At 40.2% G+C, this 27213-nt stretch overlaps 1 protein-coding gene across 1 annotated transcript in view; it reads right to left on the bottom strand.

The window, feature by feature from the left end:
- The window catches only part of LOC124131927 (mucin-5AC-like), a 38757-nt gene that overhangs the window by 7780 nt on the left and 3764 nt on the right, over positions 1 to 27213 (bottom strand). The window contains exons 4-18 of the mRNA XM_048396450.1: positions 26403 to 26549; positions 25644 to 25733; positions 23302 to 23385; positions 22443 to 22604; positions 21122 to 21211; positions 19046 to 19129; positions 18186 to 18347; positions 12647 to 12727; positions 11442 to 11603; positions 9440 to 9529; positions 6852 to 6935; positions 6273 to 6425; positions 3231 to 3302; positions 2549 to 2668; positions 1492 to 1578 (exon numbers count right to left, since the gene is read on the bottom strand). Coding sequence (XP_048252407.1) covers positions 1492 to 1578; positions 2549 to 2668; positions 3231 to 3302; positions 6273 to 6425; positions 6852 to 6935; positions 9440 to 9529; positions 11442 to 11603; positions 12647 to 12727; positions 18186 to 18347; positions 19046 to 19129; positions 21122 to 21211; positions 22443 to 22604; positions 23302 to 23385; positions 25644 to 25733; positions 26403 to 26549 — 1668 coding nt within the window. The remainder of the gene's footprint in view (positions 1 to 1491; positions 1579 to 2548; positions 2669 to 3230; positions 3303 to 6272; positions 6426 to 6851; positions 6936 to 9439; positions 9530 to 11441; positions 11604 to 12646; positions 12728 to 18185; positions 18348 to 19045; positions 19130 to 21121; positions 21212 to 22442; positions 22605 to 23301; positions 23386 to 25643; positions 25734 to 26402; positions 26550 to 27213) is intronic.

Genomic DNA, 27213 nt, shown 5'->3' with positions numbered 1-27213 from the left:
AGCATAAGGGGTTGTGAAACGCATTTTAAACAGCGAAATCCTAAAAGTACTACCGTATTGTTATATAAGGAAGCTTTCCTGCAGATGTATGCTTTTGTATTAATGACACAGTGTCCATTGTGTCCAGTAACGAATCAAAAGGGAACTAGCTGGCCTACACGATATGTTATTACATAATATTTTACGATCCTCTGGAATTGGGGTTAATTCTTGAGAAAACTTCTTGAGAAAAAGGACTTGGTGTTGTCACACCACATACTGTCCCATTGCCCATCACTGGTAAATGAATACGGTCAACGCCAGAGAATATCCAGTCTCGATTATCTTCCAAAACACACGACATGCAATACATGACTTGTGACACCATTGGACTTAATAGGCAAAGTAGGGGGTAAACAATGTGTTTATCTGAGACGCCCGAACACTGAAATTGTTCATAGGGGTCAGGGTCCAAGAGAATCTAAGCAACTGCATAGTCAGGTTACATAAATAAAAGTCCTCATTATACTGAATTTGGAAACTGCTTTCCAATGATGAAAGTCTTTTAACGAAATATATACGAATTTGGAATTAAATAAACCGTTCAAATGTACAAGATAGTGTTAGGTACCGGTGGAAAAGAGGCTTAGGGTTTTTTCAACTTATTCTTCTTTGCCTACAATATTTCCCAATACGCAGTGGGGATTTCTGGATATTGCATTAAATATGGAAATAATACGTAGTTTTTTTAAAAAGATTTATGAGTTTACTTTGTATCAAAACAAACAAACAAACATTCGTATTACTCTAGGTGATGTGGATAAGACTTAATTTTCATTCTTGTGAACTGTTATTGTAACACAACGTGTAAATTTGAATACAAATCCTGATATGTCCTATCATTGTTACAGTTTCTGGAACAAATACTGCTAGAATAAGGTTAAAACAGGACAATAAACATGCATATATAAATTGATTATTGCTCTATCTTGGGCAATGAGCAACACCCAAAACTATTCGATAGTGTTTGAGATATTGGATTTATTGTTATCTCACCCGCAAAAATCAGACACAAAATATTGTGAGCACAAAATGTTAATTTCACTTTTTCTTAAAAAGGCCCAACTAAGTCCTGAGTCTCAAAAAGATGATGTCATAGACGCATATCCACAAAATAATACCTCAAATAAAATAAAATTTAGCAGTGACGCGACAGTTAAAGAAGCGGGAGTGTGTGACCCTTGGAAAATGGACAAACTTGAGGAACGTCCTTCAATAGTATTGTACTCATATCTTCGTGGATGTGTTTTTGTATTAAGCCCTGTTCTGCTATACTCTGTACAGTTCACATGCCCCAAGTTTGTCCATTTTCCAAAGGTCACAGACTCAGATTTCATCAGTTGACTCAATTTCGTATGGATTTAACTCCATGACACCATGTATTGTCCCAAACAAAAGATTTCTCTATCTGTGCAAATCCTTCTATTGTAATATTTTGGTATCAACGGTAACCTTCTAGTTCCACTTCTTCCGTCATTGTTGGAGTAGAGGTTGGTACTGTAGTTTCTGGTGGGGTCATTGCCGGTAGCATGGCATGCCCTGTAGAGAAAGTTTGTTATAATGATTTACTTGAGCAGAGTCAGCGGTGTTCAGAGAATGTTTGTTCCTTTTATCGTTTCAATTCACGAGCGAGAATACCACACCAATACTGCATATATAGTGACGACCCCAAGCTTACCACACCAATACTGCATATATAGTGAAGACGCCAAGCTTACCCCACCAATACTGCATATATAGTGAAGACCCCAAGCTTACCCCACCAATACTGCATATATAGTGAAGACGCCAAGCTTACCACACCAATACTGCATATATAGTGAAGACGCCAAGCTTACCCCACCAATACTGCATATATAGTGAAGACCCCAAGCTTACCACACAAATACTGCATATATAGTGAAGACCCCAAGCTTACCACACAAATACTGCATATATAGTGAAGACGCCAAGCTTACCACACAAATACTGCATATATAGTGAAGACCCCAAGCTTACCCCACCAATACTGCATATATAGTGAAGACGCCAAGCTTACCCCACCAATACTGCATATATAGTGAAGACCCCAAGCTTACCCCACCAATACTGCATATATAGTGAAGACATCAAGCTTACCACACCCATACTGCATATATAGTGAAGACGCCAAGCTTACCCCACCAATACTGCATATATAGTGAAGACCCCAAGCTTACCCCACCAATACTGCATATATAGTGAAGACGTCAAGCTTACCACACCAATACTGCATATACAGTGAAGACATCAAGCTTACCCCACCAATACTGCATATATAGTGAAGACGTCAAGCTTACCACACCAATACTGCATATATAGTGAAGACCCCAAGCTTACCCCACCAATACTGCATATATAGTAAAGACGCCAAGGTTACCACACCAATACTGCATATATAGTAAAGACGCCAAGGTTACCACACCAATACTGCATATATAGTGAAGACGTCAAGCGTACCACACCAATACTGCAGATGAAAGTCACTGACCTTGATTGCTTCTGTTGGTTGTTCTGGCTGACAACATCTTGAACACACGAATCAGCCTGCTGTACACGCCCTGGCCACCTTCCACGACCGTTACTGGAGCAAGGGTCGTTGATGTAGGCACTGCAACAGATGATATAGAAACTTAGACTCCTCGCCAGGCCCTGCAAATACAGCTGTAACAACTGACTCAATGCTTCTTGAACAACCAAATCACACTGACATTGCTCTCACGAACATTGTCCTTACCAATGCTGCCATCATGACCATAGAGGTGTTAATACGTAAAGGAATATGTCATTGCTTATAGTAAGGAAATAAAGTGAGTGAGTGAGTATGGTTTTACGCCGCTTTTAGCAATATACCAGCAATATCAGGGCGGGGGACACAGGAAATGGGCTTTACACATTGTACCCATGTCGGGAATCGAACCCGGGTCTTCGGCGTGACGAGCGAACGCTTTAACCATTAGGCTACCCGACCGCCACGTAAGGAAATAAAAGAGTATATTTGATTTATACATTCATATAAAGATAAGATTAGTCCCAAGTGACGATTATGTAAAAGCTGTTGTCATATAGCTTAAACAAGAAACAATATATATAGGCGTTCTCGGTTTTAATCCTTTGAAAGGTGTTGCTTCAATTATTCTTAGTCAATTAGATCACTGTTCATTTTAACCAACCTGCAGCTTCTTCAATCTCTTCTGTCGCTGGTGATGTTGTTGTTGTTGTAGTTGTAGTCGGAGGTGTAGTTTCTATATATTCAGAAATACATATCTTAAGATAGAGTGTAAATGAAGATATTGAAGTCGTTACGCTACAGTGTAGATTGACCTGGATATACTATATGTACTTATACAGAGTTGAGTGAGTCAGTGAGCTTTTAACAGTATTAGTTATATCACGGCGTGTCAGCTTAATGTGGGAGGAAAGCCCGAAGTGATGCAGGTCTCAGACATTTACCACTTCGGTGAAACCCACGAGCACGAGTATGGTGCTGACAAACCTAGAAACATAATCGGGGCGAACCGGGATTCGAACCCACAATCATAGGTTTCTGACGTGCCGAAGGGACGAAACTCTGCACAGCGAATCGCGGCGCCTTAGACGACTTGGCCACCCGTGCCGCCTTATACAGAATTGACCTGGGTTGATCACATGTGTGTATAAAGAACTGACCTGGATGTACTACATGTGTGTAAAGAACTGACCTTGATGTACTACATGTGTGTACAGGACTGACCTTGGTGTACTACATGTGTGTACAGAACTGACCTTGGTGTACTACATATGTCTACAGAACTGACCTGGATGTACTACATGTGTGTACAGAACTGGCCTTGGTGTACTACATGTGTGTACAGAACTGACCTTGGTGTACTACATGTGTGTACAGAACTGACCTTGATGTACTACATGTGTGTACAGAACTGACCTTGGTGTACTACATGTGTGTACAGAACTGACCTTGGTGTACTACATGTGTGTACAGGACTGATCTTGGTGTACTACATGTGTGTACAGAACTGACCTGAATGTACTACATGTGTGTACAGAACTGACCTGGATGTACTACATGTGTGTACAGAACTGGCCTTGGTGTACTACATGTGTGTACAGAACTGACCTTGGTGTACTACATGTGTGTACAGAACTGACCTTGATGTACTACATGTGTGTACAGGACTGACCTTGGTGTACTACATGTGTGTACAGAACTGACCTTGGTGTACTACATGTGTGTACAGGACTGATCTTGGTGTACTACATGTGTGTACAGAACTGACCTGAATGTACTACATGTGTGTACAGAACTGACCTGGATGTACTACATGTGTGTACAGAACTGACCTTGGTGTACTACATGTGTGTACAGAACTGACCTTGGTGTACTACATGTGTGTACAGAACTGACCTTGGTGTACTACATGTGTGTACAGGACTGATCTTGGTGTACTACATGTGTGTACAGAACTGACCTTGGTGTACTACATGTGTGTACAGGACTGATCTTGGTGTACTACATGTGTGTACAGGGCTGACCTGGATGTACTACTTGTGTGTACAGAACTGACCTTGGTGTTCTACATGTGTGTACAGAACTGACCTGGATGTACTACATGTGTGTATAAAGAACTGACCTGGATGTACTACATGTGTGTACAGAACTGACCTTGGTGTACTACATGTGTGTACAGAACTGACCTTGGTGTACTACATGTGTGTACAGGACTGACCTGAATGTACTACTTGTGTGTACAGAACTGACCTTGGTGTTCTACATGTGTGTACAGAACTGACCTGGATGTACTACATGTGTGTATAAAGAACTGACCTGGATGTACTACATGTGTGTACAGAACTGACCTTGGTGTACTACATGTGTGTACAGAACTGACCTTGGTGTACTACATGTGTGTACAGGACTGATCTTGGTGTACTACATGTGTGTACAGAACTGACCTGAATGTACTACATGTGTGTACAGAACTGACCTGGATGTACTACATGTGTGTACAGAACTGACCTTGGTGTACTACATGTGTGTACAGAACTGACCTTGGTGTACTACATGTGTGTACAGAACTGACCTTGGTGTACTACATGTGTGTACAGGACTGATCTTGGTGTACTACATGTGTGTACAGAACTGACCTTGGTGTACTACATGTGTGTACAGGACTGATCTTGGTGTACTACATGTGTGTACAGGGCTGACCTGGATGTACTACTTGTGTGTACAGAACTGACCTTGGTGTTCTACATGTGTGTACAGAACTGACCTGGATGTACTACATGTGTGTATAAAGAACTGACCTGGATGTACTACATGTGTGTACAGAACTGACCTTGGTGTACTACATGTGTGTACAGAACTGACGTGGATGTACTACATGTGTGTACAGAACTGACCTGGATATCGATGTTCTACATGTGTGTACAGAACTGACCTTGGTGTACTACATGTGTGTACAGAACTGACCTTGGTGTACTACATGTGTGTACAGAACTGACCTGGATGTACTACATGTGTGTACATAACTGACCTTGGTGTACTACATGTGTGTACAGAACTGACCTTGATGTACTACATGTGCGTACAGGACTGACCTTGGTGTACTACATGTGTGTACAGAACTGACGTGGATGTACTACATGTGTGTACATAACTGACCTTGGTGTACTACATGTGTGTACAGAACTGACCTTGGTGTACTACATGTGTGTACAGGACTGACCTGGATGTACTACATGTGTGTACAGAACTGACCTTGGTGTACTACATGTGTGTACATAACTGACCTTGGTGTACTACATGTGTGTACAGAACTGACCTGAATGTACTACATGTGTGTACATAACGGACCTGGATGTACTACATGTGTGTACAGAACTGACCTGGATGTACTACATGTGTGTACAGAACTGACCTTGGTGTACTACATGTGTGTACAGAACTGACCTGGATGTACTACATGTGTGTACAGAACTGACCTGGATATCGATGTACTACATGTGTGTACAGAACTGACCTTGATGTACTACATGTGTGTACAGAACTAACCTTGGTGTACTACATGTGTGTACAGAACTGACCTTGGTGTACTACATGTGTGTACAGAACTGACCAGGATGTACTACATATGTGTACAGAACTGACCTGGATGTACTACATGTGTGTACAGAACTGACCTGGATGTACTACATGTGTGTACAGAACTGACCTTGGTGTACTACAGGATGACCATTCGTAAATACTCCTTTCCTCATCGACAACATCTTGACCACCCCAAGCAACCGATTGTACAACCCTTGTTGACCTTCAGAGACCGCCATAGTTAAGGGATTTGTTGTAGGGGTATTCACGGCTGTAGCAACTGTGGAAAACAATATTGATGGGCGATCAATACAATCCCCTCACGACTCGGTCAGTTTAAAGATTGTCCGAAACAGATGAAATATTATCACAATTTATGTTTTCAAATATTATTGGTTATTTGTATTTAGAACAACGACTGTGATAACCAGTCTCGATTGTCCGCTGAAAAAGACTCCATTGGGCGTGAAAGGCAAAATAGAGGTGAAACTTATATGAATGAAAATCAGTGATGAAAATGGTGAGCATGTCCTTTGCACTTTGCTAAATGGACTAGTTTCTTTTTATTGCTCCTATACGGCTACGTGCATTGTGTATGTGTCCGGGGAGGGGGCTGCTTGTACTAGCTAGGAAATGGGATGATGATGCTGTGGATGATAGACTGATGAGATATACGCAGTTGCGCAAACCCATCATCTTAACAAACCTTCATCTACTCTTCCAGACTCTTCAGTCTCTGCTGCAGCTGGGAATGTAGTTGTAGGAGCTGGTGTTGATGTCGTTACTATATCTGTTGCAAAACATATAAATACACAGAGATTAAACTCCATACCCTCTCTGTCCAACCAAAGTGGATGCTTTTCCCAATTACAAATAGTCTTACTCAAGTAATGCGTCTTCAGTTCTATATCTCACACAGTTTGGAAATATTATGAGTGAGTGAGTGAGCTAGTTTAACGCCGCTATGTACAGTATTTCAGTTATACCAACGTTTCAGCTTGAAAGGGGCGGGCAGAGACGTGATGCATATTGAGTCTTTCATCACTTCGGTTTTAACCAGGGTGTACCGTGCTGACAAACCAAGCTTCATCTTCAGGAGGAATCTGAGATTCGAACCCACGATCATAGCTTTCCAGCGCGACTAAGGGACGCAACTCAGCAGAACGAATTGCTGCGCCTTAGACAACTGGGCCTGGCCACTCGTGCCCCAAAATATAATGAACATGAATGAGTCAGATATAATCAGGCGTCATTTTGTGACTTAATGATAATGATTACAACCTAACACTAAATGCTTTCAATATAACCTTATCGAGCTGACAACAATACTAATTTCACAGACTGCTTATTTTACCATTAACACACAAAAACTACAGACAACGATACGAAATAGGTGACATCGTTCAAAGCAATAATTCAACCTATTCTGTTATCAGCCAATCGGAAAACCGTTGTCTGGCGTGGCCTATCATATTTCGTTTAATCGAAACTTAATTCAAAATAAATTGCTTGATTCGCCAATCAAATGCTACGGAGGCACTTGCAATTTAGTTATTACGTAACACTGAAGGTTGTATTCTATTATGCATTTAACAACGATATTTATTAGGACCAGTCGTGTAACGAACTCTGCATGTCAGGAAATGCATGCTGCGCGTGTCAGCCATATGTCATGGCGGAAATATCAACGTCGAGTTTATATCTGTCTGAAGTACAAGACTATAATGAAAACATACCGGACGTTTCTAAATGTAGGAAATAATTTATTTATTTCCCACAGTAACCTGAACGTCATACCGAGCCATTTCGTTCCGAGACAGTTGTAGATTAATGATGAAACTAATACAGATATGTCATGGTGAAGCACGGTCACACCCGCATCTATAAATGTCATACAGATAGACTACAGTACATTGTAATGTTATGCAGAGGGACATTAATCAAACTTTAGCGGCATAATTTCGTCTACATATTATTTATTAGTTCATTTTTCAACTTAAATAACAACTGACAAGATTTCTATTTTTGGTGAAGAAGAAAAAAATATGTTTACCGCTTCATAGATGATCATCAGAATTATCAATCTGAGGTACCCGCCTCCAAATTTGAATTATGAACTATATCGACGTGGAAAGTCAGACTGCACTTGTTGAACACAAAATATATATTTGCTTACAAAATGGAAAACGTATGTTCGAGTCTATTGTGAGTTTTGAATTTTTGATAAAGCCAAATTCCATGATTTATTGTTTTCGGAATGAAATGCCGTCTTAAGTATCTGTGCAAGATTCTACCAACACAATTTAGAATCATTATGATTGGTCAATCAGCGTTATCGGTAAATTTCATTCGGATTTGAAAAAAAGTATACATGTAGGTATCGAATCAAAGTTCGAAACTCTTAATATTGAAAAAAAAGATTAGGTTCATTTACATTCTCCCAGGACACAATGACAAAACAAACGCGAACTCTATATATCTGAAAGTGCCAATATTTAACATATTGAGCCATGGTTGTCCGCGGTAATGCAGTCATCAGCACCGTGATGGTCTGAAGTAGATTTCTTACAGCGGGCAGAACAATTAGAAAGCCGGATTATGAAAGGCCTTGGTATAATCTACGCTGAGTGATGTCTTGAATGATGACCGCATCACCGAGTAAGAAAATATTTGTTTGAAAGCACATCTTTCACAAAATCAACCGGTAGGCAATTGCAAATAATATTCTTACTACATTAACGTTGCGAAATTCCGTGTTGATTTTTGTAGAGCAGATTTGGCAATACACCTTAGACAAATATCTCACTTTAATGATGTAAAATAAACTGCAAATTTCAACCGCGGCTTGACATTTGTCGCTACTCTCGAACTGTGGCGACATGTCTTCTACGTCACAAAACTCTGGCATTATTTCTGTAGAACATAATGGCGTCAGAATACTGATATGTACTTCAAAACTAAATGAAGTAAAGATGGCCTTATTTTCTCTAGGGAGGACTGATTGAAACATGCTTACATGAGATCTGCGCTGGATGGTACTGTGACATATTAGAGAGAGTTAAATGTTATCGTGAGATTATATACAAGCGGATTAAACTCATTCTTCATTGATCCCTAAATTAGACCATTTAATTATACAAACTATCAGACCAACCTGATTCCACATTAATCATCACCTCCGCTATTTCGAAAGAGTTCGTGTTTATCATCTCGGCTTGTTGTGATAGAATGACGATAAACCTACTGTGTTTCTAATTCAGATGTTTCCAATACAAGAATTTATAAGACTGTCACCTTCTAATTCCGTTGGTTGAAATTCCATGGTAGTTGTTGGAATAGGTGTTGGTGGAGACGTTGTTGACACGGTTGGCAACGTAGTGGGTTCTGTAGATAAACATAGTGTGACACTAGGGGAATATAAACTGAGGGGCAAAAGAAACGCCACCAAATAAATAATGGTCGTCAGTTTTCAACAAATTTGCCAAACAGCACAAAAACAGTTGGGAACACATAGCTGAAATGCAAGGTACCTATTCCCTGTGAACTTGTGCACGTGATTCACGTGATTTGCGAGAAAAGTGAACTTAATAACTAAAAAATGCAAAATGTGCACAGAGTTACCCGTATGAAATTCAGGTATAAAATATGAGCAGGATTGTACTCTCTCATCACATGAAACCGTTTAAAACAACGAACATGCCTCGACTAACCGCAGAGCAGAGGGAGAGTGCCATCGGTATGTTGCAAATGGGAGCGACGCAGGAGCACGTTGCCGGGACCATGCCTGCTTCAAGTACAACATCGCCAGACTTGTCACACGTCACAGGCAAATTGGCAGTACCGCAGACAGGCCGAGGAGTGGAAGACCCAAGGTCACGACCCCACAGGAAGACTGGTATTTACGGGTGCTTCACCTAAAGTCCAGATTCCTAACTGTGACATCATCATCCGCAAACAGCCTTGGAAATCCAGCAGAAGGACCGTTGCTAGACGACTCCGCCTGTATGGTCTCCGTGCCTATCGATCTTCAAGGGCATGACGTTAACGTTTCTACACCGACGTCACAGGCTGAGATGGGCCAGGACTATACAGCAGAGGCAGCAGAGAAATTGGCGAAGAGTGCTCTTCAGCGACGGGAGTAGGTGCCCGCTCTTCAAATCTGATGGGCGGATTCGAATCTACCGACGACATGGTGAACTGACGGCACGTTGTTGCGCCTGATGGAGGTGGTAGTGTCTTGGTCTGGGGTGGCATCTGCGGGGCCAAGAAGACAGATCTCTTCAACATCGACGGAAATATCACTGCACGTCGTTACATTGATGGGGTTTTGCGGCCTGTGGTACTGCCTTTCCTGCAACGTCACCCACTGACGCTGTTTCAGCAGGACAACGCCACACCTCACACAGCTCGAGTCACTAGCGGCTTTCTGAACGCCAAAAACGTGACCGTATTACAGTGGCCAGCCAGATCACCGGACCTGTCGCCCAAAGAGCACATCTAGGACCAACATGGACGCAGGATTCGGAAACGTCAACAGCCGCCATTCACGAGGGATGCCTTGGCAATTGCCCTGCAAGAAGAATGGCGTCAGATCCCTTATCAGAATGTCAGAAGACTCGTGTACTCAGTTCGACGTCGTGTTGGGGCCTGCAGCGTTGCTGGAGGGAGTCGCATCCGATACTGAGCCATGTGTGTAGCACGGGACTTTAAAAGAGATCGACGTCGATTCTGCGGGTGTGATCGAATACTGGACAGTGCACCCAGCTAATAAACGTGTCTGCAGAACTACAAGTACATGGTTTTTTATCTTGTAATTTTCAAAAACCGTTTTTGATTAATTGTTTTTTTTATAATAAAACATCAACTGTTACTAAATTTTGCGTCTGTTTTGCTTCAGACCAAAAAATTGTTTGGTGGCGTTTCTTTTGCCCGTTAGTCTATACGTATACGGTACAAATACAGAGTGTGTTGGCTTTTGTTTTGTTTGTTGTTTAACGCCACACTCAGCAATATTCCAACTATATGACGGCGGTCTGTAAATAATCGGGTATAGCCAGATAGTCCAGTGATTGATATCATGAGCATCGATCCACGCAATTGGGATATGATGACATGCATCACCCAAGTCGGCGAGCCTGACCACCCGATCCCGTTTGCCGTTTTTGTGTTGCCTAGGCCTCTCAAGACACGCATGGGTTGTTGGATCTTCATAGGTTAGGGTGTTGGCAAACAGTTTCTGTTGGCATACTTGTATCCTAATATATCAATGCCAGCGCCACATATATGTCCCACTAACCTGATGCAGTTCCACTTTGGAATACCACTGGATGTCCGTTTAAGGGTATTCTGTTCCTAAAGGACAATAGTTTGACCATGTCGCGCAGCCGACTGTACAGACCAGTTCCGGGGACTGGGGTTGTGACAGGAGCTGGAGTGGGAACATCCATGGCTGTCGAAACTGAAACAAGGCACATCTATGCAGTCGCTAACAGGATTACAAGATGGTGTAAATGTCGAATATGTACGCGGTAAACACTAACTGACTTCTCTCACAGACTGGTAAGGGGCGGTCGGGTAGCCTAGTGGTTAAAGCGTTCGCTCGTCACGCCGAAGACCCGGGTTCGAATCCCGACATGGGTACAATGTGTGAAGCCCATTTCTGGTGACCCCCGCCCTGATATTGCTGGAATATTGCTAAAAGCGGCGTAAAACCAAACTCACTCACTCACTCACTCACTCACTCACTCACTCACTCACAGACTGGTAACGTTAACACACTCTACAGTGGTATACAGGGCTACAGCTATTCCGTGGGTCTTTCAGATATCCGTTGCGTCTGGTAGTTACTCTTTTACTGATACTTGTGTGAGGTAGAGCAAGACAAGGTAACTTTTTTCGCGAACACCCGGTACCATCACGAATTTTCAGTGATCCATTCGTATAATTCATATAACGGCAGATAATCGACAGTGGTTATTCGCATCGTTTACGTTTTGCATTTAGAGTACTTATCTAGCCGGTGGCACGGGTGGCCCAGTCGTCTAAGGCGCCGCGATTCGTTGTGCAAAGTTGCGTCCCTTGGGCACGCCAGAAACCTATGATTGTGGGTTCGAATCCTGGTTCGTCCCGATTAAATTTCTAGGTTTGGCAGCACCATACCCGTGCTCGTGGGTTTCACCGAAGTGGTAAACGTCTGAGACCATCATCACTTCGAGCTTTCCTCCCACATTAAGCTGACACGCCGCGATATACCTGAATACTGTTAAAAGCGGCGTTGAACCCAACTCACTCACTCACGTATCTAGCCGTGTCATATAATTGATAAACCGTAGTGAAATCTGAAATACAACATAACACCCTACCATACATTAAAGGGACCATATTCAAGAGAAAATGAAGTAATGGAGCTCTATCTTTCAGTAATAGAAAGGTGCTAAACCCCTCAAATGTGGTTCTTGCCTCAGTAAACATGAAGGTATAAGTAAACTATTTATCACCCACCTTCCTCTGCCCGACCAGGTTCTTCACCTGCTGTATCCGGTGTTGTAGTGAATGCAGCCATTGATTCTGTTGTTAATCGATCTATTCCAGATTACAAAAGAATTAAAGATTCACATTTCAGAATGGTTAATATATATTGGTATATCACTGCATGTTTTGCTTATGTTGTATTAGTGAGCGGCAGAATGTAGTTCTACACCGATTGCCTAATTGTATTTAGGAGCGCAGGATGAAATCGAGGCAAGCCTATAGTTGTTAAAACATCCTAAGCGTAAACTGTGACACACATGTGAAGGAATGGGGACGTGGATGGGGACGTGGATAAACGACAAAGGGATGCTGAAATACATTTCCTATCTTAACTTGTAGCTATTTTTCGACTGTTTCGGGATCATACACCATCCATGTTTCCTTGAGAACTCCGTTGACATCTGGATGATGGGTGGGAACTGTCACAGTCGTGAATATGAGAGCATAATTAGTATTACTGTTTCCCTTAGTTCTAGAAACAAAAGGTAATATATATTAGCATGTGTGCCGTAATTTTTTTAAAAAAAACTCTTTAAACTGTTCACTGGAAAAACATCACGACAATGACTGTTTTTGTTCAATGCTCGTTGCAGGGCTCCACTTCAGACACTATCCGTCGAATTCCAGACAGTTTGTTATTCCACCCTAAACGGGGGAAAGCTTTCTTCTTTTCTTATTTTTTGTGGTAATTACACAAGCGGTCTGGTATAAGAGCCATGAAAAGAAGAATGTCTGTTATTTGTTCCATGATTTACGGTATTCATAATGAACAGTCGTGTAAAGAACTCTTCATATCTTAATCCTGCGTATGATTAGCTGATGAAAGTATTATTTCAACTGACAATAACCTTCTTGTTCTGTTGGTTCAATTTCCACTGTCCTGGTTGGAATAGTTGACAGAGAAGTTGCTGATACGGTAGAAAACGGTGTTTGCTCTGCAGATAAACACAGGATAACACACGTTTTATTTAATCTAACAGTACATTAAAATACACACTATGTTTCGAGTTATGTAAATCATATAATGAAACAAGATCCTTTGCCATAAGCACAAGACATTATAAATGTTATCATCTTGAATTGGAAATTTTCTGAAACAGGTTCTCAAATCAACGTAGGGATATTGACATAGACCATCCTCCTTCCAGAGGCTTGATATATACCGTGTACCACAAAGAAATGTAATGTTCCCTTGTCAAGTGTATAGTACTGCGTGACTATCTCAGCACTACAAGTATTCCAGACTAACCTGCTTGAGTTTGGGTTTTAAATACTAAGGGAGGTTTGTTGGCATCGGCTTGGTTCCTGGAGGACAGCTGTTTAACCATGCCTAGCAGCCGGCTGTACAGGGCGTTTCTTGGGACAAAGGTTGTCAAAGAAGCTGGTGTGGGGACATCGATGACTCTCGAAACTGTAAAAGTCATTAATATTATTGTGCAGATTTCAAACATATCATAAACGTACACATCAATACTTGCCTTTGACAGAAAGCCGTCATACAGCTGGAATATTGCAGAATACGGCGCTAAACAACAATCAAGCTAAACACATCTTTAACAGAATTGTTACACTGCGAAAATTTGTAATCTTATCCAGGATTACTTTCTTTAATTCTCACATTCTCATGTATGGGTAATACTCGACGCATACATGACAGGTTGTGTCATTTTAGTTTGTTGTGTTTTGAGCAGTGAGAATGATCAAACCATGACTGGAGCTGTAGTTTAGATACGATACACCTGTGTGTTAACTTTGGAACAAATATCCAAAGTGTTGACGGTCAAAGTTATTCGAGCTGATAATACATTGATAGACTCCACTGATGGCGACACATCAAGGTCTATAATCAGGTATAATTCGGGATTTCAAACTGACACCCACAAGGAATCGCCCGAGTTCATGAGACCATCTGTGCCTTGCCGCAATAGCTGGAAAGAACTTCGGATCAATTCGGATCCTTGCATCCACGGAACGCAACTCTGCATATAGACTGTAATCATTGGAGTGGTAACACTGCATCAGCAGTAAAATTCGGACCGGGCGAGAACATGCATGAAGAAAATATTTGATTCCACCACTAGATGTTATTAAATATTTGGTCACAAACCTTTCTCCGACCGTTGGGGCTCTTCCGCCGCTCTAGCTGCAGGAGATGAGGTGAGAGTTGCGCTTGTTGTTGTCGTTACTCTATCTGTTACAGAATATAAAGAAACTGAATATATACATCAACATTTTCAAAAAGGAAGTATATTCGTCACAACAACAAATACAATATCTGTGGTCTGTGGTACCTGAGTCAGTAGTAAATTGACGGTTGATAACGTGAGCAGCCCTGTTCTTGCCACGCGGAAAACTGGAAATGCACTCAGTTTGGTGACACCCTTTTTAAACACAAGAACAATTGTGCCATAAATGTAAAGAAAGGTAACATTTTAAGCCTGATCTTAGGAATGCGAATGTTTGGGTTTCATCCCAAAGGAGAAGACAAAGTGAACAAACTGCCAAAATTGCATTGCAATAACATGTCATGTGACAGGACACTTAACAAAATACATATATATTATCATAACATATAGCAGTATATTCGTGTGATGTCCCTTTCTTCTGTTTAACTCGTTGACACATGGATGATTGAATGAAACTGGAGCAGTAACTAATATGAATGCATGATTGGTCCGACATTCATTTGTTCTATAATGTACTACCGTACACCATCACCCTATCATTATGAGTTTAGTTTCCAGTCTATTTTGAATCTCTACAGGCCTCAAAACATACATCGACATAAGCATTAGCGGACATTTTAATAAAATTAGAACAAAAGCAGTTAAGCAGTAAAAGGACCACAAACGGAAGCAACAAGCATGGTCATGTATTCTAAAATGACAAGTTCAATACATCATCTGGTAATAGACGAGGGTCACATGAGAGTCAACAAGGATCAAGCACCTACTAAATGGATAACCTTTCACCACATGTTTGTACTTTTACTTAATCTAAAAACAGCTTTGGTCCAAATGTTAAAAATGCATAATAAAACTCCTCAAATGGCATATACAAATATTGAAAAGAACACAGCTATATTTTCATCTGTATTAAAAGATCCTATAACTTTTTACAACATTGCATTTAATATTATTCCTCTTTCGTAAGGTTTATTGTCGACCTGTAAGGGCCATTGTGCGGACTGGTATACGGGCCATGACAAGAAGATTACCTGAACATGTATTCCATGATTTACGGTATTCATAATGAACAGTCATTGTAAGAACTGTTCTATCGGCAAATCCTGCGCACGTATAGTATTAATTCAACTGATATTATCCTAATAATTTTGTGTGCCCAGTTGGTCCGATATTCATTACTTCTATATACAACATGGAGTAATGTAACACTAGAGTGGGTGAGTGAATGTGGTTTTACGCCGCTTGTAGTAATATTACAGCACCGACCCAGTAAAACAGCGGGAATGCAATCAGGTTCAGCCGCATGTGTACTTTGATATAATTACAAGCCTAATAACTTAAATCGACATAACAAGAGGCGTTTGAAAAAAATAGATCATATAAACGAAAGGCGTTATAACAAAACAGTGGCAACAAACATGGATGACAAATTCAGGAGATTCGGATCGTTTTATTTGTTTCTTTGTTGTTTAGTATTCATGCTATATGACTGCGATCTGTAAATAATCAAGTCTTGACCAGACAATCCAAGGATTGACATCATGAGCACCGATCCACGCAATTGGGGTACGATGACATGCACCAACCTGACCACCCGATCCCGTAAGTCGCCTCTAGCGACAAGCATAGTCGCCTTTTTCGGCAAGCATGGGTTGCTGAAGACCTATTCTAATGGACGATTGTCAGGTAATTATCATCCATTCTGAAAAGCTCTTATTGACGAGTCAACATATACGTACATGCATATGTTTAATTCTCATTCATATAAACACAACCTATAACAGGTTTGGTAAGAAAAAGAATGCCCTTATTCCTCTTTTTACTGAGGTGGCGTGACATAATATAAGCGGGAACGCACGAGGGACTTGTAAAGAAGCATGTCTTGGGTTCTAATCTACAACAAAGCTGGTACATATAGAACATATCTGTGTTAGGAACGCTATGACTCTGCCAGTCCTGCGTATGATTAGCCTGTGTAAGTATGAATGCGACTGACAATGACCTTCAAATTCCGTTGGTTCAACTTCCATGGTAGTTGTTGGAATAGGTGTTGGTAGAGACGTTGTTGACACGGTTTGCAACGTCGTGTATTCTGTAGATAAACACAGGGTGACACTCGTATGACTGTGTGAAGCTAAACATTATCATACATATATGAGTCTCGAGATGTTTATTTTAAAACCATATGATAAAGAGAATGTTTCTGTAGGATATGTTTTAAGTGGGAATATAGATAAAGGCTAGTTTTTATCCATATGTTTATTTTATCATCCAAGACAGGCTTCCACAGGAGAAATATTGCCTGGAGGGAAATTGCATCACATTGCTTTGCAGGCCATTGTGATGATATCGGTAATAATGACGTCATAATCATCGGTGACAATGAGGTCCTCATCAAATGACGTCACTTATCACTCCTGGGTGCCGTTGTACAAAACTACTTTAGAGCTAAGACTGTCATAAGTCTATGTTTAGGTATGGGAGCTACGATCACCTTAGCGCAAAGATCGCTCTGTTCAACGTCACCACGAAGCCTTTTTGCTATACCATTTACACACACTTTTTATATTAGCATGGGTGTCGTTAATTTTAAAAAAACAAATCTTTAAACTGTTTACTGAAAAAACATCACGACGATGACCGTCCTTGTTCCATGCTCGTTGCAGGGCTCCACTTCAGACACTATCCGTCGAATTCCACACAGTTTGTTATTCCTGAGCCTAAACGGGGAAAAACTTTCTTCTTTTCTTATTTTTTGTGGTAATTACACAAGCGGTCTGGTGTAAGAGCCATGAAAAGAAGAATGTCTGATATTTGTTCCATGATTTACGGTATTCATGATGAACAGTCGTGTTAAGAACTCTTCATATCTTAATCCTGCGTATGATAAGCTGATGAAAGTATTATTTCAACTGACAATAAGCTTTTTGCTCTGTTGGTTCAATTTCCACGGTACTGGTTGGAATACTTGACAGAGAAGTTGCTGATACGGTAAAAAACGGTGTGTGCTCTGCAGATAAACACAGGATGACACACGTTTTATTAAATCTAACTGTACATTAAAATACACACTATGTTTCGAGTTATGTAAATCATGTAATGAAACAAGATCCTTTGCCATAAGCACAAGACACTATAAATTTTATCATCTTGAATTGGAAATTTTCTGTTTCAGGTTCTCAAATCAACGTAGGGATATTGACATAGACCATCCTCCTTCCAGAGGCTTAATATATACTGTGTACCACAAAAAATTAAATGTTCCCTTGTCAAGTGTATAGTACTGCGTGACTATCTCAGCACTACAAGTATTCCAAACTTACCTGCTTGAGTTTGGGTTTTAAATACTAAGGGATGTTTGTTGGCATCGGCTCGGCTCCTAGTGGACAGCTGTTTAACCATGCCTAGCAGCCGGCTGTACAGGGCGTTTCTGGGGACAAAGGTTGTCAAAGAAGCTGGTGTGGGGGCATCGATGACTCTCGAAACTGTAAAAGTCATTAATATTATTGTGCAGATTTCAAACATATCATAAACGTACACATCAATACTTGCCTTTGACAGAAAGCCGTCATACAGCTGGAATATTGCAGAATACGGCGCTAAACAACAATCAAGCTAAACACATCTTTAACAGAATTGTTACACTGCGACAATTTGTAATCTTATCCAGGATTACTTTTCTTTAATTCTCACATTCTCATGTATGGGTAATACTCGACGCATACATGAAAAATTGTGTCATTTTAGTTTGTTGTGTTTTGAGCAGTGAGAATGATCAAACCATGACTGGAGCTGTAGTTTAGATACGATACATCTGTGTGTTAACTTTGGTACAAATATCCAAAGTGTTGACGGTCAAAGTTATTCGAGCTGATAATACATTGATGAACTCCACTGATGGCGACACATCAAGGTCTATAATCAGGTATAATTCGGGATTTCAAACTGACACCCACAAGGAATCGCCCGAGTTCATGAGACCATATGTGCCATTGCCGCAATAGCTGGAAAGAACTTCGGATCAATTCGGATCCTTGCATCCACGGAACGCAACTCTGCATATAGACTGCAATCATTGGAGTGGTAACACTGCATCAGCAGTAAAATTCGGACCGGGCGAGAACATGCATGAAGAAAATATTTGATTCCACCTCTAGATGTTATTAAATATTTGGTCACAAACCTTTCTCCGACCGTTGGGGCTCTTCCGCCGCTCTAGCTGCAGGAGATGAGGTGTGAGTTGCGCTTGGTGTTGTCGTTACTCTATCTGTTACAGAATATAAAGAAACTGAATATATACATCCACATTTTCAAAAAGGAAGTATATTCGTCACAACAACAAATACAATATCTGTGGTCTGTGGTACCTGAGTCAGTAGTAAATTGACGGTTGATAACGTGAGCAGCCCTGTTCTTGCCACGCGGAAAACTGGAAATGCACTCAGTTTGGTGACACACTTTTTAAACAGAAGAACAATTGTGCCATAAATGTAAAGAAAGGTAACATTTTAAGCCTGATCTTATGGATGCGAATGTTTGGGTTTCATCCCAAAGGAGAAGACAAAGTGAACAATGTGCCAAAATTGCATTGCAATAACATGTCATGTGACAGGACACTTAACAAAATACATATATATTATCATAACATATAGCAGTATATTCGTGTGATGTCCCTTTCTTCTGTTTAACTCGTTGACACATGGATGATTGAATGAAACTGGAGCAGTAACTAATATGAATGCATGATTGGTCCGACATTCATTTGTTCTATAATGTACTACCGTACACCATCACCCTATCGTTATGAGTTTAGTTTCCAGTCTATTTTGAATCTCTACAAGCCTCAAAACATACATCGACATAAGCATTAGCGGACATTTTAATACAATTAGAACAAAATCAGTTAAGCAGTAAAAGGACCACAAACGGAAGCAACAAGCATGGTCATGTATTCTGAAATGACAAGTTCAATACATCATCTGGTAATAGACGAGGGTCACATGAGAGTCAACAAGGATCAAGCACCTACTAAATGGATAACCTTTCACCACATGTTTGTACTTTTACTTAATCTAAAAACAGCTTTGGTCCAAATGTTAAAAATGCATAATAAAACTCCTCAAATGGCATATACAAATATTGAAAAGAACACAGCTATATTTTCATCTGTATTAAAAGATCCTATAACTTGTTACAACATTGCATTTAATATTATTCCTCTTTCGTAAGGTTTATTGTCGACCTGTAAGGGCCATTGTGCGGACTGGTATACGGGCCATGACAAGAAGATTACCTGAACATGTATTCCATGATTTACGGTATTCATAATGAACAGTCATTGTAAGAACTGTTCTATCGGCAAATCCTGCGCACGATGATAGTATTAATTCAACTGATATTATCCTAATAATTTTGTGTGCCCAGTTGGTCCGATATTCATTACTTCTATACACAACATGGAGTAATGTAACACTAGAGTGGGTGAGTGAATGTGGTTTTACGCCGCTTGTAGTTATATTACAGCACCAACCCACTAAAACAACTGGACTGCAATCAGGTTTAGTCGCATGTGTATTTTGAATAATCACAAGCCTAATAACTTACATCGACATAACAAGAGGCGTTTGAAAAAAATAGATCATATAAACGAAAGGCGTTATAACAAAACAGTGGCAACAAACATGGATGACAAATTCAGGAGATTCGGATCGTTTTATTTGTTTCTTTGTTGTTTAATATTCCAGCTATATGACGGCGATCTGTAAATAATCGAGTCTGGACCAGACAATCCAAGGGTTGACATCATGAGCACCGATCCACGCAATTGGGGTACGATGACATGCACCAACCTGACCACCCGATCCCGTAAGTCGCCTCTAGCGACAAGCATAGTCGCCTTTTTCGGCAAGCATGGGTTGCTGAAGACCTATTCTAATGGACGATTGTCAGGTAATTATCATCCCTTCTGAAAAGCTCTTACTGACGAGTCAACATATACGTACATGCATATGTTTAATTCTCATAAACACAACCTATATCAGTTTTGGTAAGTAAAAGAATGCCCTTATTCCTCTTTTTACTGAGGTGGCGTGACATAATATAAGCGGGAACGCATGAGGGACTTGTAAAGAAGCATGTCTTGGGTTCTAATCTACAACAAAGCTGGTACATATAGAACATATCTGTGTTAGGAACGCTATGACTCTGCCAATCCTGCGTATGATTAGCCTGTGTAAGTATGAATGCGACTGACAATGACCTTCAAATTCCGTTGGTTCAACTTCCATGGTAGTTGTTGGAATAGGTGTTGGTAGAGACGTTGTTGACACGGTTTGCAACGTCGTGTATTCTGTAGATAAACACAGGGTGACACTCGTATGACTGTGTGAAGCTAAACATTATCATACATATATGAGTCTCGAGATGTTTATTTTAAAACCATATGATAAAGAGAATGTTTCTGTAGGATATGTTTTAAGTGGGAATATAGATGAAGGCTAGTTTTTATCCATATGTTTATTTTATCATCCAAGACAGGCTTCCACAGGAGAAATATTGCCTGGAGGGAAATTGCATCACATTGCTTTGCAGGCCATTGTGATGATATCGGTAATAATGACGTCATAATCATCGGTGACAATGAGGTCATCATCAAATGACGTCACTTATCACTCCTGGGTGCCGTTGTACAAAACTACTTTAGAGCTAAGACTGTCGTAAGTCTATGTTTAGGTATGGGAGCTACGATCACCTTAGCGCAAAGATCGCTCTGTTCAACGGCACCACGAAGCCTTTTTGCTATACCATTTACACACACTTTTTATATTAGCATGGGTGTCGTTGATTTAAAAAAAAAAATCTTTAAACTGTTTACTGAAAAAACATCACGACAATGACCGTCCTTGTTCAATGCTCGTTGCAGGGCTCCACTTCAGACACTATCCGTCGAATTCCACACAGTTTGTTATTCCTGAGCCTAAACGGGGAAAAACTTTCTTCTTTTCTTATTTTTTGTGGTAATTACACAAGCGGTCTGGTATAAGAGCCATGAAAAGAAGAATGTCTGATATTTGTTCCATGATTTACGGTATTCATGATGAACAGTCGTGTTAAGAACTCTTCATATCTTAATCCTGCGTATGATTAGCTGATGAAAGTATTACTTCAACTGACAATAACCTTTTTGTTCTGTTGGTTCAATTTCTACTGTACTGGTTGGAATACTTGACAGAGAAGTTGCTGATACGGTAGAAAACGGTGTGTGCTCTACAGATAAACACAGGATGACACACGTTTTATTAAATATAACTGTACATTAAAATACACACTATGTTTCGAGTTATGTAAATCATGTGATGAAACAAGATCCTTTGCCATAAGCACAAGACACTATAAATGTTATAAACTTGAATTGGAAATATTCTGTTTCAGGTTCTCAAATCAACGTAGGGATATTGACATAGACCATCCTCCTTCCAGAGGCTTGATATATACCGTGTACCACAAAGAAATGTAATGTTTCCTTGTCAAGTGTATAGTACTGCGTGACTATCTCAGCACTACAAGTATTCCAGACTAACCTGCTTGAGTTTGGGTTTTAAATACTAAGGGAGGTTTGTTGGCATCGGCTTGGTTCCTGGAGGACAGCTGTTTAACCATGCCTCGCAGCCGGCTGTACAGGGCGTTTCTTGGGACAAAGGTTGTCAAAGAAGCTGGTGTGGGGACATCGATGACTCTCGAAACTGTAAAAGTCATTAATATTATTGTGCAGATTTCAAACATATCATAAACGTACACATCAATACTTGCCTTTGACAGAAAGCCGTCATACAGCTGGAATATTGCAGAATACGGCGTTAAACAACAATCAAGCTCAACACATCTTTAATAGAATTGTTACACTGCGACAATTTGTAATCTTATCCAGGATTACTTTTCTTTAATTCTCACATTCTCATGTATGGGTAATACTCGACGCATACATGAAAAATTGTGTCATTTTAGTTTGTTGTGTTTTGAGCAGTGAGAATGATCAAACCATGACTGGAGCTGTAGTTTAGATACGATACATCTGTGTGTTAACTTTGGAACAAATATCCAAAGTGTTGACGGTCAAAGTTATTCGAGCTGATAATACATTGATAAACTCCACTGATGGCGACACATCAAGGTCTATAATCAGGTCTAATTCGGGATTTCAAACTGACACCCACAAGAATCGCCCGAGTTCATGAGACCATCTGTGCCATTGCCGCAATAGCTGGAAAGAACTTCGGATCAATTCGGATCCTTGCATCCACGGAACGCAACTCTGCATATAGACTGTAATCATTGGAGTGGTAACACTGCATCAGCAGTAAAATTCGGACCGGGCGAGAACATGCATGAAGAAAATATTTGATTCCACCTCTAGATGTTATTAAATATTTGGTCACAAACCTTTCTCCGACCGTTGGGGCTCTTCCGCTGCTCTAGCTGCAGGAGATGAGGTGAGAGTTGCGCTTGTTGTTGTCGTTACTCTATCTGTTACAGAATATAAAGAAACTGAATATATACATCAACATTTTCAAAAAGGAAGTATATTCGTCACAACAACAAATACAATATCTGTGGTCTGTGGTACCTGAGTCAGTAGTAAATTGACGGTTGATAACGTTCTTGCCACGCGGAAAACTGGAAATGCACTCAGTTTGGTGACACACTTTTAAAACACAAGAACAATTGTGCCAGAAATGTAAAGAAAGGTAACATTTTAAGCCTAATCTTAAGGATGCGAATTTTTGGGTTTCATTCCAAAGGTGTAGACAAAGTGAACAATCTGCCAAAATTGCATTGCAATAACATGTCATGTGACAGGACACTTAACAAAATACATATATATTATCATAACATATAGCAGTATATTCGTGTGATGTCCCTTTCTTCTGTTTAACTCGTTGCAGATGGATGATTGAATGAAACTGGAGCAGTAACTAATATGAATGCATGATTGGTCCGACATTCATTTGTTCTATAATGTACTACCATACACCATCACCCTATCGTTATGAGTTTAGTTTCCAGTATATTTGGAATCCCTACACGCCTCAAAACATACATCGACATAAGCATTAGCGGACATTTTAATACAATTAGAACAAAAGCAGTCAAGCAGTAAAAGGACCACAAACGGAAGCAACAAGCATGGTCATGTATTCTAAAATGACAAGTTCAATACATCATCTGGTAATAGACGAGGGTCACATGAGAGTCAACAAGGATCAAGCACCTACTAAATGGATAACCTTTCACCACATTTTCGTTCTTTTACTTAATCTAAAAACAGCTTTGGTCCATATGTTAAAAATGCATAATAAAACTCCTCAAATAGCATATACAAATATTGAAAAGAACACAGCTATATTTTCATCTGTATTAAAAGATACTGTAACTTGTTAAAATTTTGCATTTAATATTATTCCTCTTTCGTAAGGTTTATTGTCGACCTGTAAGGGCCATTGTGCTGACTGATATACGGGCCATGACAAGAAGAATACCTGAACATGTATTCCATGATTTACGGTATTCATAATGAACAGTCATTGTAAGAACTGTCCTGTCGGCAAATCCTGCGCACGATGATAGTATTAATTCAATTGATATTATCCTAATAAGTTTGTGTGCCCAGTTTGTCCGATATTCATTACTTCTATACACAACATGGAGTAATGTAACACTAGAGTGGGTGAGTGAATGTGGTTTTACGCCGCTTGTAGTAATATTACAGCACCAACCCACTAAAACAACTGGACTGCAATCAGGTTTAGTCGCATGTGTATTTTGAATAATCACAAGCCTAATAACTTACATCGACATAACAAGAGGCGTTTGAAAAAAATAGATCATATAAACGAAAACGTTATAACAAAACAGTGGCAACAAACATGGATGACAAATTCAGGAGATTCGGATCGTTTTATTTGTTTCTTTGTTGTTTAATATTCCAGCTATATGACGGCGATCTGTAAATAATCGAGTCTGGACCAGACAATCCAAGGGTTGACATCATGAGCACCGATCCACGCAATTGGGGTACGATGACATGCACCAACCTGACCACCCGATCCCGTTAGTCGCCTCTTACGACAAACATACATGTAGTCGCCTTTTTCGGCAAGCATGGGTTGCTGAAGACCGATTCTAACGGACGATTGTCAGGTATTTAAGATCCCTTCTGAAAAGCTCTTATTGACGAGTCAACATATGCGTACATGCATATGTTTAATTCTCATTCATAAAATGTTATTCATCATACTTGTCAGTATTTACATAAAGTTTATAAACACGGAACTGCACTCTTAAATGATGAGTGATATTTATAGTTCAATGAAACATAATGTCGCAATGTTAAACAACTGTTGGCAACATTTGAAACATGTACCACACTTTCTTGCATATGATTGTACATCTGCCTTTATATTAGCGTAAGCGCAGTACATGTTAATAAAATCAAGCATGTATTATGGGCCTTTGGCCTGTAATAAAGAATCTGAATCTGAATCATATAAACACAACCTATAACAGGTTTGGTATGAAAAAGAATGTCCTTTTGCCTCTTTTTGCTGAGGTGGCGTGACATAATATAAGCGGGAACGCATGAGGGCCTTGTAAAGAAGGATGTCTTAGGTTCTAATCTACAACAAAGCTGGTACATATAGAACATATCTATGTTAGGAACGCTATGACTCTGCCAATCCTGCGTATGATTAGCCTGTGTAAGTATGAATGCGACTGACAATGACCTTTAAATTCCGTTGGTTCAACTTCCATGGTAGTTGTTGGAATAGGTGTTGGTAGAGACGTTGTTGACACGGTTTGCAACGTCGTGTATTCTGTAGATAAACACAGGGTGACACTCGTATGACTGTGTGAAGCTAATCATTATCATACATATATGAGTCTCGAGATATTTATTTTAAAACCATATGATAAAGAGATTGTTTCTGTAGGATATGTTTTAAGTGGGAATATAGATAAAGGCTAATTCTTATCCATATGTTTATTTTATCATCCAAGACACACTTCCACAGGAGAAATATTGCCTGGAGGGAAATTGCATCACATTGCTTTTCAGGCCATTGTGATGATATCGGTTATAATGACGTCATAATCATCGGTGGCAATGAGGTCATCATCAAATGACGTCACTTATCACTCCTGGGTGCCGTTGTACAAAACTACTTTAGAGCTAAGACAGTCGTAAGTCTATGTTTAGGTATGGGAGCTACGATCACCTTAGCGCAAAGATCGCTCTGATCAACGGCACCACGAAGCCTTTTTGCTCTACCATTTACACACACTTTTTACAAACTCAACATGTTGGAAGAATGATTTTGGAGAATAAATATAATCTCACCCGAGTGATTTCGTTCGTTTTGACTCGTGATGATATGTTTGATGTAAAAAAACACGAGGGTGAGATTCTCAATATAGCACCTGGATTTGACATGTACCTTAGCCTGACTGTAACAGACCCAGTACTGAATGTATTCTAAACTAACCTGGTTTAGTTACACGATTGACTATTAAGGATTGTCCTCTTCCATTGTTCAACAGCTTCACCATGCCCAGCAACCGGTTGTACATATCCTTTCCGGAGACTAAAGCAGTCATGGAAGCTCGGGTAGGGACATCCATGGCTTTCGAAACTGAAATAAATATAAAACGTCAAAACCAGATAATTATCAGTGTCGATTATGTGCTGAATCAGGTTCCGGGTCTAAATAATGATGAAATTAATCCGTGGGGACACCAGGTGTTCTCAAAAAGGGTAAGCGCGCCCTACCCTATCGGTAGTCAAATTAGGCTATTAAGTTTTTAGCAAATTCCGGATACATGATAAACACCAGTTGTATCGTTTCACAGAATAGTAACATTGTCAACATCAATAGTACCTTTGCTTATACGTGCCTCCTTCCGTCACATTTGGTCATACTGTACACATGCATGTTACTACATTTTGCGTCAGTTTTGCTTAAAACCAAAAAAATGTTTGGTGGCGTTTCTTTTGCCTGTTAGTCTATACGTATACGGTACAAGTACAGAGTGTGTTGGCTTTTGTTTTGTTTGGTGTTTAACGCCACACTCAGCAATATTCCAACTATATTACGGCGGTCTGTAAATAATCGGGTATAGACAGATAGTCCAGTGATTGATATCATGAGCATCGATCCACGCAATTGGGATATGATGACATGCATCACCCAAGTCGGCGAGCCTGACCACCCGATCCCGTTAGCCGTTTGTGTGTTGCCTTGGCCTCTCAAGACACGCATGAGTTGCTGGATTTTCATAGGTTAGTGTGTTGGCAAA

Source organism: Haliotis rufescens, unplaced genomic scaffold (assembly GCF_023055435.1).
Source record: "Haliotis rufescens isolate VD_foot unplaced genomic scaffold, xgHalRufe1.0.p SCAF_15, whole genome shotgun sequence".
NCBI classification, from domain to species: Eukaryota; Metazoa; Mollusca; class Gastropoda; order Lepetellida; family Haliotidae; genus Haliotis; species Haliotis rufescens.
This window is presented reverse-complemented; position numbering and strand designations above follow the sequence as displayed.